The sequence below is a fragment of the Montipora foliosa genome, chromosome 4, assembly GCF_036669935.1.
Source record: "Montipora foliosa isolate CH-2021 chromosome 4, ASM3666993v2, whole genome shotgun sequence".
Classification (NCBI taxonomy): domain Eukaryota; kingdom Metazoa; phylum Cnidaria; class Anthozoa; order Scleractinia; family Acroporidae; genus Montipora; species Montipora foliosa.
In genome coordinates this window covers 15,952,819-15,963,907 of record NC_090872.1, presented here as the reverse complement: position 1 = coordinate 15,963,907, position 11,089 = coordinate 15,952,819, and the positions used below count along the sequence as shown (strand labels likewise).

At 41.4% G+C, this 11,089-nt stretch overlaps 1 protein-coding gene across 1 annotated transcript in view; it reads left to right on the top strand.

The window, feature by feature from the left end:
* The first annotated feature begins 3,331 nt into the window (after positions 1-3,331).
* Positions 3,332-11,089, top strand: part of LOC138000025 (streptococcal hemagglutinin-like) — a 15,443-nt gene continuing 7,685 nt past the window's right edge. The window contains exons 1-4 of the mRNA XM_068846142.1: positions 3,332-3,649; positions 3,849-4,029; positions 7,056-7,180; positions 10,958-11,028. Coding sequence (XP_068702243.1) covers positions 3,592-3,649; positions 3,849-4,029; positions 7,056-7,180; positions 10,958-11,028 — 435 coding nt within the window. The 5' untranslated portion in view covers positions 3,332-3,591. The remainder of the gene's footprint in view (positions 3,650-3,848; positions 4,030-7,055; positions 7,181-10,957; positions 11,029-11,089) is intronic.

Below are 11,089 nucleotides of genomic sequence, written 5' to 3'. Positions count from 1 at the left end.
GATCCCCGCCGCTCTACCGACTGAGCTACAAGGTCAGACGTGAGCAACGTGTTCATTGCCGTGACTTTAACATCTTCACTTCCCACGGCCTACTCCCGTCTGACCTTGTAGCTCAGTCGGTAGAGCGGCGGGGATCTGGCCCGAGGGTCGTGGGTTCAATTCCCACCCTGGTCAGAGTTTTTCTCAGTCCTTGTGTGGGCCCATTTCCATCTGTAGGGCTAACGCTCACATGGTTCATATGGGATTGAAATCTAGCACTTCACATTACACTCTATTCAGTTAACTAGTATGAAAACGCCATGTTGGTGCACATCTGTGGTGCACCAATATGGTGGCCGGAAAATAGTGTCAACATCTGTTACTTACTTTGGCTATCTAGGCCAGTGATCATCTGTACTGAACAAACAGCTATTTACCTAAGCACATTTCCTAATGCTTAAAATTCTAAAAAGGCTCAAAACCATGAGATAAATATATATTTCTCAAAAAACTCGATCGTCGCCTCGTGTCACGCACCGCTATAACTCAGAAATTCAAAATGCTCTGGTTTCCAAACGAAGCACGCTATTGAGGCTTTAAAATTGCAAATGGATACAAATTTACCGCCTCTTATGCCTGATGAGGATAAAAACTTTCGTGGCTCTTTAGTTTTGGATTTTCGAAAATGATGACGTCACGTGAAAACGATCCATAGTGACAAATCAACTGCATCGTCGAATGGCGGGAAAAGGGGACGAAGTGAACCGGGTCGCGTGGTACAGGATTTTTCCGGTCATTTCGGCTGGAACGGGAAAAGAGGAATACGTCTGAGGATTTCCATCTTTTTCGGAAATTTTCAGGTGGAATGAACTGTACCATTTGAATTTCCAACTGGAATTTTCGGTTTTTGTTGACAAATGGCAAACGCTCCCTGTCTCTGTTTGTGTATTAATTTTCGTTCACAAAATGCAAAAAAGATACGTTACCCGTCCATTCTGCTGAATCCACCCCCCCCCCCCCCACCCCATCCCGATTTTTCAAATTATTTGGTTTATTTTATTTATTTAGGGGACATTATTAAACAGGACTTGGGGCGTACCATATGGGAGAAATGAGACATTCGGAAAAACGGTAACCTGCGATCAAGCGTACTTTTCTTGAGACGGCGCTAAAAAGTACGCCGTACCTTTTTCCGCCATGTCTAAAGCCCGCCGACCGCACACGGTGAGGAAAGAGCTGAGCAAACTGCCTCGCGAGGTGGTTTGCTCAGCCGTTTCCTCAGGTGTGGGGACATTTTGGTGAGAAATTCGCCTCGCAAGGCCATGAGGATAAAATCAAACATGTTTGGTATTTTTGGCCTCGCGAGGAAATTCCTCACTGTTTGCGGCCATCGTGAGAATCGAACTGAGCTCGGCATCCAATAAAATACATGGCATTCTCAAGTGGCACCAGAGGCGTCTGAATTTCTTCCTCCTACGCAATTTTCATATGTCGGGAAAATCCCAGACGATCGGGGATTTCGCAGTTTCCCGACCGTCCCAGATTTTGCCGACGTATCTGAAAATCGCCAGACGGTTGTCCCAGATAAATGGAAAGTGCGCCAAACCAACAGCTCGCCAAACCTTGAAACTTGCAATTTATAGGATTGGTAACGTGCAAAAACCAGCGCCGACGTCTCCGACAGTACAAATTTGAGTTTTCATTTGTCGGGAATGATCGCCGACGATCGCAAAAGTCTGCGACACGTCGGGAAAATAGAAACGCTTCCTATTTTCCCGATTCGTCCCCGACCATCGCAGATTATCGGGGATGTCTACGATTTATGGTTTTCATTAGTCGACAAAATCTGGGACGGTCGGGAAACTGCGAAATCCCCGATCGTCTGGGATTTTCCCGACATATGAAAACTAAGCTTAAACACTGAAGTCACGTGAGAATACCATGTACTTTATTGGATGCTTGATTGCCCGAGCTCAGCTCGATTCTCACGATGGCTGCAATGAAGGTACAAAACGCAGGTCACAGGTCATTGTTTTACTTATAGTAAGTATACTTTCTGTACAGGTAAAACAATGACCTGTGACCTGCGTTTTGTACCTGCCCTGCAGCGATGGCTGCAGACAGTGAAGAATTTGCCTCGCGAGGCCAAAAATATCAAAAAAGTTTGATTTTATCCTCATGGCCTCGCGAGGCGAATTTATCACCAAAATTTCCCTGCACACGTGAGGAAACGGCTGAGCAAACCGCCTCGCGAGGCAGTTTTCTCAGCTCTTTCCTCACTGTGTGCGGCAGGCTTAAGGAAAAGTACGCCTGATCGCAGGTTACAAAAACGGCTGCGATACTCACATAGACACTGCGTAGAACCCGGCAGGGACAAAACACAGGTCACAAGGCACCGATCATTGTGTTACCAATACAGAAACTCAAAGAATCCTGAACATTCGTTAAAGATAACCTTAGGCCTAGGCCTAAACAAACGTTTTTAGGACTAATATTAGTATTGGTAAACGGTTAGGTTTGTGTTTGTATTTACTGGTAAAACAAGGGACCTGTGACAGGAACCCATGGTCATGGGTTCTTGCCTGTGACCTGTGTTTTGTACATGCCCCGTAGAACCCCTCAGAGGGTGCTTGCCATTATGCCGGTCCATCTGGTCGGGGACCAGTGGAACTAACCAAGGAAAAATGGAACGACATTTTTCAACAAAAGTCAATTTCCAACTGGACCGAAGCGTCCCATTTACGTTTCGACCGAAATTTCGGTGACATCACAATGACATGAAACGGTACGTTTCGGTCGGACCGGACCGACCGGTCAAAGAGGACCACCTCCAGAGGTGGTCCCAAATATTCCGGTCGGACCGAACCGAAACGGACCTTTTCATTTGACTTCAACCGGAAATTTCCGGAAATTTTGACATAATGGAAAGCACCCAGAATTATCGGAGCACAACATCAACTTTTCCGGAGTTGGGGGGTAGGGGGCCGGGGGCCCGGGGTGAGGGGAATGATAGCTGAAACAACCCAAACCTTTACAAACATGCTAACCTTAGGCCTAAACACTATGCGTTAGATAATGTTTAGGCCTAAGGTAGGTAAGCATTTTTGTATAGGTGATGGTAACCGTCAGCCCCTAGCCCCACCCTTCACTCCCTATCTCCCACCCCTGGAATGGTCATGCCGCAGCAGTCATGTTTGCCCTGATTGAATCACGAAGTATTGTTTTGAATTCTAGGAAAATCCTTGTGTTTTCTAGGAAATTGATATAAAATTGAAGAGTTCAATTTGTCGCTTTGTCTTTTCAATAACGGTCGGCAAACCTGTTTCTGCAAACAAGATTGGTGGCTGTATTTACTTTTAATTATTTCCGTGGGTTTGTCCGACTGATATAAAGGCAGAACTATGCATGGAATTTTACCTTGCGAGAAGCCTCTTCGCTGTTGGTGAACATTTGTGAGGCTGTTAGCTGTGAGTTTTAAGAAAAGGAAAAAACTTTAACGACCAATCAGCGCAGCGCTGCCAAACAACTGCTGTGCAGTTTAATTTGTTGTGCTGTTTCAGACAATATCCAGACAATCATACAGCGAACGCTATTCTTGTGGACATTATTAAGATGATTGTCTCTTTGTATTCTGTTTTGCTTCTGGGAATCTGTGTGCTTGATAGCAAAGGTGAGAAAATCGTGATCACTGAGGAAAATATTGTGTTTATGTAGCCCCTCTTTCCTCGTGGAATTTGAAATCTTGCATGCTTCATTCACTTTCGGGACAAATATTATGAGATTTTGATCGTATATGGCGAGATGTGGCAAGAAATTAAGCAGTTTCTGCCATTTTGTGCGTTTGTTTGATTCAAACCATTTATTTTCAGGTCATGATTCTTCAAATAGTCTGGTACTTGTGACTAGTATATTCAGTTCCTCCACTGATATCCCAAAGCTATTTTCAGCTTTGCAGCACTACATCACAAATGTCGACTTTGTCATTCTTCAACGTGTTGGTCGCAATGGTTCTTCAAGTTTATACAACACACTGTCACAAGGAAAGAACTGGTAATAAACACAGTTGTTTCTCTATAAATTTTCCTGTTTCGAAAAAGCTTATGGATGTCGTGCGAGCTAAGCGGGTGTAAAAAATTGCCTTTGTCCCGACACGTGCGTATAATTAACTTGTGAAATTTCTCAAGCGTACGTTAAAACTCTTCAACATTTCAAGGATTAATGTAATTTTCTTTCAGTGAATGGTTTAGCAGAACATGACAAGTACGTAGTTTAAGGCTTAGCTATCAACGTTGTTGCTGTAAACGTTCCGTGTGTATTGATATATCGCTTGGTTAAATATCTGAAGGGGTTATTCAGCTTTTAACGCTCTCACAAACTGTGAAAGCAAAACATGTGCATGTGACGTGTGTGGGTTTTTCCTTTAATCCTTATTTTTTAATGTCCATTGAAACAATTTGTAAGAAAGGAATTTACGGTTCTTTGAAACCCAATCTTTATAAGTTGATATAAAAATAACTTTTTACACGAAGGATACATGTATTTCTAAGGTCATGCCAGAAAATATTGTGCAACAGTTTTGCGTCATTTTAAGGGGTGAACGTGAACTTATCATCTTCGTAAATAGTTTATTGCAATCGAATATCTTAGCGTATTCAATCGAAAATATACTTCCGAAACTGCATTTTGCAACTGTATTATTAAAGAAAGTGAAGTTTGAAATAAACAAACAGTTGATGGATGAACGTCAAATATCAACAATAGCTAACACTGAAAGATTTCGTCAGAAAGTATTACCTTTGGCGAAATTGTATATATGCAATTTTATTGTTTTTACGTTTTTCGAAAATAGCTGTCGCATAGAATTCCATTTCTTTTGTTTTCACGTGCTTAATTGAAGTGAACCGTCATGTTCACGCACATGAACATGTACAGATGCAGAGTTGGGCAAAGTTCAAGACTAAGCTTATGGACTTTGGCTATTTTGCATTGTGTGGTTCCAGAAAATATCCATACCCCCACCACGGAAGACAATTGGAAATTCCGAGGGAGAGGGGGGGTTAAAGGGCAGTAATTTCCAAGGGGTAGGGGGGTTTCGTGGGAAACTACTTTTCCAAAGGGTCACGAACCACATACAAAACATTAAAAGCAACATACGATCGATCTGAAGCACAAAACACACTATCGGACGATGTTTTGAAACAAAAGTCACTTTTGAGATAAAGTTAATACTATTAGCTTCAATGTTTCCGTTTTTCTTTGAGTTAGCTAGCGCTACAATCTCCCGAAGCTAAGAACAATGTGTCTTTCATTTGGGACGGATTCAAAACATTTAAAATGGCGGTCTCAACTGGAGTCTCGTCCCCAGACTTCCACGTTTGTCTCTTTTTCGTCCAACCAACACTTCCGTTCACTTGAGTATCGCTTTTTGCTACCTTCACATGCAGTAAACACATTTTTGATAGGATTTATGTTTTACTGGGGGTAGTAACTCATTGAAAATGCGATAAGACGCAAGTTCCCACCATCTCAACGCTTGTGTGCAACAACATTTCTTTTTTGTGGGTGGCATTTAGACCACGGACAGGAACCGGGAGTCAAGTTTTCTCTTCTTGAGTAAACGCAATATTTATTGCGGCCTCGGGAAACGATTGTTGAGGTTCAGTTCGTTATGTCAAACTGGAAATTCTAAAACAGGTGTTTGACTACTCATTGAAGGAAGTAAATCGCGCCAAAAACAATAACAGTCGATAATATTCTTCGTAAAACAATCGCCTTTGTGACGACGTTCACGGAACCTACCGCGTCAACTTTTGTGGTCCCTAAATATTAAAGAATCAACCTGAAGAAACTGACAAAATGTGTAGACAAAGGAACCTTGTAAGTTTCTGATTTATTTACTATGGTTTGCGAAGTTGTTTAAGCGAGTGAAATGTTCTCATCAAAGTTCGCACAAAAACGTGAAACAGTCGACGTGCAACCCAAATGTTTACTGCAAAGTTGATAGCCCACAAGCTGAAAATTTAGCTGGATAATGAGCTTAACAAAGCGTTATATTTTTCTAAAAGTTAACCTTAATGTTTACACTGTTGTAATAAAATTCTACTGCAATTACATAACTAATTCACTCTCGTTTTTATAAGTAAAAAAATTCTGGAAATTCCTGAGGGGAGGGGGGGTCATCAAAGACCCCCCTGGAACGGAAAATCCTGGGGGGAGGGGGGGTGCAAATCAAAAAGTCTTCCGTGGTGGGGGTATGGATATTTTCTGGAACCACACATTTGCATTGCTTCTCAAGCGTTTTAACATCAATCTTTTAACAAGAAACATTTTTTCAAGCACAGATTTCTAATTCATTTATTTCTAAATTCTTGTTTATGAATATTTATGTGCCCCTCCAGCTGGGATGTAAAAATAAGTCGCAAAGGTTGCCACTTGTTTATCTATGATTGTTTTTCCCATTTCCTAATATCTGGTAGTTTTGTCATTTTAGTCCCAAAGAAATTATTGTTTTTTTTAAATTACACATTAAGGTCATAAGTTTTATTTTGGATTATTTGACATGAAGAATGGGAACACGAGGTTTAGCCCCTCTACCCCTACCGCGGGGTGCCAGAGGAATTTTTTTTAAGGTCCAAGAGAGTGCTATGCAAGTTGGAGGCACAGGACTGAATAAAACACTTTTGGTAGCACAAGCCTGGAGCCTCAGTTCCAAACAGGAAATAACTTCAAAAAATGAACTTGTTGGCTTTGGAAATTTTGAGAGAGTTTCTGATTGGATAAATTGCAAAATCGGTTTTCAACAGATGATGCAACAATGATCCATCCACCTAGTAGGGTAATGACATGCCTTTAGAACAAACTTCACTTTAAGTCATCAAAGTACTGCTTCTTCCCCCCCTCCCTACCCCCCCCCCACCCCCTCTCCCTTGAAACAGATGCCAAACCATATTCTTGTTTCCTCTGTTGCCTTATATTGCCCTTGATGATCAGGTTGTTTGTTCAACAATCTTGAAGAGAAAACACCTATAAAATATTTAATTTTTGCTTTGAAATGACAGTTTTCTATGTCTTTGTAGGTCTTTGTGGGAGGTTACTGACAAAGATTTACTTTCATGGCTATCAGATAGAACACCAAGGACTTTGATATGTGTGACTGACAATTCCGATATTCCTAAAATCTTGATTTCTGCACAACAAAGAGGTGATTATTTTAGATAGATAGATAGATAGATAGATAGATACTTTATTTTCTAAAACGTTGAAGCCGCAAGCTGAATTGTGCTTAGATTAACATAAAATTATCATAAGATTAATAATATTTTTTCCATAAGAGTTAAAAATTGCTGAAACAGTTTATGACCTATATGTTAAGCTTATATTAAAACTGTTCTTACAGCGTTCAGTGTTGCAAATGGGGTGGACAAGCATCTTCAAATTCCTGAGCAAGTAGTCATAAGACAGTGTTTCTAGCTGACAGTAGATTGTCGAGGCTATGCTGTGGGTTTGCAGTAACCTTGTCGAACAGTTTGATTGTCATTGCTTCTCTCCTTTCAAAAAGAGTACTGAGATCAGATTGACCTAAGGCTTCCCTGTATGGCAGGATAGATCATGCTTTGTGTCTGCTTTTGTAGTCTCTCTAGGTCGTCACTAACATATTCTGGTAGGGTGTGATGGTAAACCTGACCAGCATATTCAAGAATGGATCATATACAGATGATATATAAACAGCTCACATGGTGGAGTAGAGGATCTCTTTACACTGGTTGCCGCAAGAAATACAATCTGACTAGATAGTAGAAGCCTCATCTTAACTAACTCCTTTATATGTACTTATGCTCAGGCCTAAAATTTTGAAAATACTCATTGACTCTAAAATTCCTCAATTGAAGATGGCTGACTAAAGTATTATTAGTATTATTTCAGCAGTTAAAACTTTTGTATGCAACATATAGTTAAAACAGTATGACGAGGCGCATGAGAGTAGCTTGTTAACTATAGTGAAAACTTAATACAAAAATATAAATTGAAAACTGAAGAATATATACTGAAATATATACTGAATATATAATGAAAGATTGTGCGGAAATTTTTGGCCATAGTATGCGTAAACATGTGTTGATTATGCGGAAATTACACCGGATTATGTAGAATTTTACACAATATTTTTTATAAAACTAATAATTAGGCCTGTCCAATGTATCTACATGCTTATGGTAAATCAGGACTAGAAATTCCAACTTATACAGTCGCATTTGCGAGTGAAATTTTTCCCTTTGCAATTAACATATTTGGAGGAGTCGCTAATTTTAGGGTTAGACACATTATGCTTGTAAATTTGACCATTATGCTTATTTAGTGTCACCCTAAAAATCATACCATTATGCTGAAAATTATGCTCATGTCAGATGCTGACTAAACTTTCGCCCTTTAATCCACGGTATCACCCAAACGAGTCTCCAAAGCTTAAAACACAACATTTTTAATATTTACTGGGTTGCTCCGCAAATAGGGGCACATCCCAGAATGCTTGCGCATTGTTCGCCGTGACACTGGCTTTGGTTTCAGTGGGGAGTACGAAGGTGACACTGAGTCTACAAGGCCTAGGTCTTGCAGAATCTCGAAAAAGATTATCTTCTGCACGGCTGTGTAATGTTGGGTCATGTACTTAATGTTCTGTGCAAGGGCGGTACAACCAGCCAGTACATGAGTGACGCTTTCAGGGGCCTTATTGCATAGCCTGCACATCACCTCACACGTCGCATCCGCGTGCATTGTCTGGTAAGCATACAAGCTCGTAGGTAATAACTGTTCGTAAAGATCAAACATCCCCGCCACTGTACATGTGTGTGTTGTGCATTGTTTCCAACCACTCAGCTAACAGAAACAGCCATCAAAGTTAAAGCACTTGTCTTCACTTCTCGCAGATATTAGTTTCCCTTTCACTTCTATTCATGCACTGCATCCAATGACCTCTGCTCCAAACACATTCTCAGCTCTACCTTAAGTTTCTCTGCTGTTATCACCTTTCCACTATCATGCTTTATGCAGGTTGCATTTGAGACCGTAATCTAGTTGCAACTTGAGGCCCATCTCCTCTGCGTACCTTGCTGCCTCTTTATCTAACATGCTATGACCTAACTTCTCCGCTCTCTCTTCAAACTCAAGGACCATTGCCATCACATTATTATTATAGTAGTTAAAACGTCTGTATGCTATATACAGTTAAGTAGCATCACTAGGCGCTGCCAGCAGCGTAGCCCGTGGACCTAGTAAAACTTAAAAAAAAATGTCTATCTCAAGTAAAAGGGACCTATTGGCAACTGAGACTTCTCGAGTGCTTTCGTTGCTACTTTAAACGTGCAAGCAATATTTAGAGTTCCTGAAAGGCACGCCTTTTCCATCTTTCTGAGCACATCTTTAGCTCTGTTGCCCACCAGCTTCTGTAGAGTAGCATCTAAGTCCTTGGACCATCCCCCCAAAACGTCTATGATGATAAATTATTGTACTGGGCGAAATCATATCCTGGGTGCCTCTGCGTGTAGTTCATGGTCATCTCTGGCGTCTTCGTATCACGGCTGCTCACCCAGGGGCAGCTCATCTCCAGTGCTATTACTTGCTTGTGTTAGTTTTTGACAATCCTGGCGTCTACTCTATTCGCCTTCAGTTCTTGGAACTCCCCATGCATAGACCGGACCATTCCAGTACGCCTTTACCTCCGCTTTTTCAGAGACAGGCTGCGGTTTGATGGGTGAATACTAAGGAGGCACAGTGTTTATCAGGCTTAGATCAAATAGGATCTCGAAGAATAGGACCTTTAAGACTGCATCATGTCTTGCCACGTACTTTGTTTGTGCAAGCGCAGGGCAAGCGGTAAGATGTGAGGCATGCTCTCTGGCACTGTACCGCATAACCTACTCGTAGGGTCGCTGCTCGGAGTCCCGCGTGTTTGGTGGATGGTGTACAATCGAGTGGGTAGAAGCTGTTCGTATAATTCAAACATACCCTCCACTGTATGTGTTGGGCACATTCGTCACTCGCTTAGCCACCAAAAGCATCACTAAATGTTTAGCTTCTTGTAAACTTCTCTTGCGGTTACCAACTTCCCTTGCCATTTTTGGGCCCCTACGTCCCCTTTCAGTCTTAATCCTCGCTCTTTCCTCTGGTGACTTTTAAGCTTCTCTCCGGGTATAACCTCTCCTTCTTCTGTGACGCAGGCTTTATCAGGGTATTGGAGCTTTAGTTGGGATACTTGGTGTTGCTTCATTAGCTCCGCTATTGTCTTGTTGATATTGTTCAAGTCACTCTCAGTAGGTCTTTCTTTTATACGCGTATAAAAAACCTGATCGCCAAACTCGCCTTGCTGGGTGTTCACACGAGCGACAATTGCATTTGATGAGTCTATCAATTCGCGTGTGTTCTTGTCTAAGTACAATTACTGGTCCCGCGAAGCTAGTGTCGTCACCTATCGTATGAAAATCTGCATCTTAATGGTTCACTACCAAGTTATTCGAGTCCAAGTTGCAAACATTATTAACTTCTCCCTGATTCCTCCGCATGCTCTTCCTCAACTCTCAACCCTACACTCTCAGCCATCACGATTCTTACATCTCCCATAGACTTTTCCAGCCGCGCCGCCTGGTCCCGTAAATTTTGACTCGTTAGATCTAAATGTCCGAAACCCGAAGCATCTTACAGTTCTTTCATTATAGCCGCATGTATCCTCTCTTTCTGCTATTCTCAAGTCGAGGTGGATTCACAGACTTTGAGAAAGAACGCCGTACATTGTTTTGTATTTTAAAGCTTTTTGCAAATATTATTCATGAATTATCTTGGAAAAATGCATGGTTACCCCCATTTTTCTTTTTGGATTTCAATGAAACTTGTCAAGATGTACATTTGCTGCATAATCATAAACGGGGGCAAAAATACCTTTAAATTAGTAGGCAAAATCCTTAATTTACAAAATAATGTCTTGCAGGTCTGTTGCCATCAACAAAAGTTGCTATTTGGATAGCCAAGAATAAAGCAATACCAGGAACCATCAGAACAGTATGTATTGCTTTGCTATCATTAACTGCCCTGGTAGGAATCCTACACGATCTTTTATCTT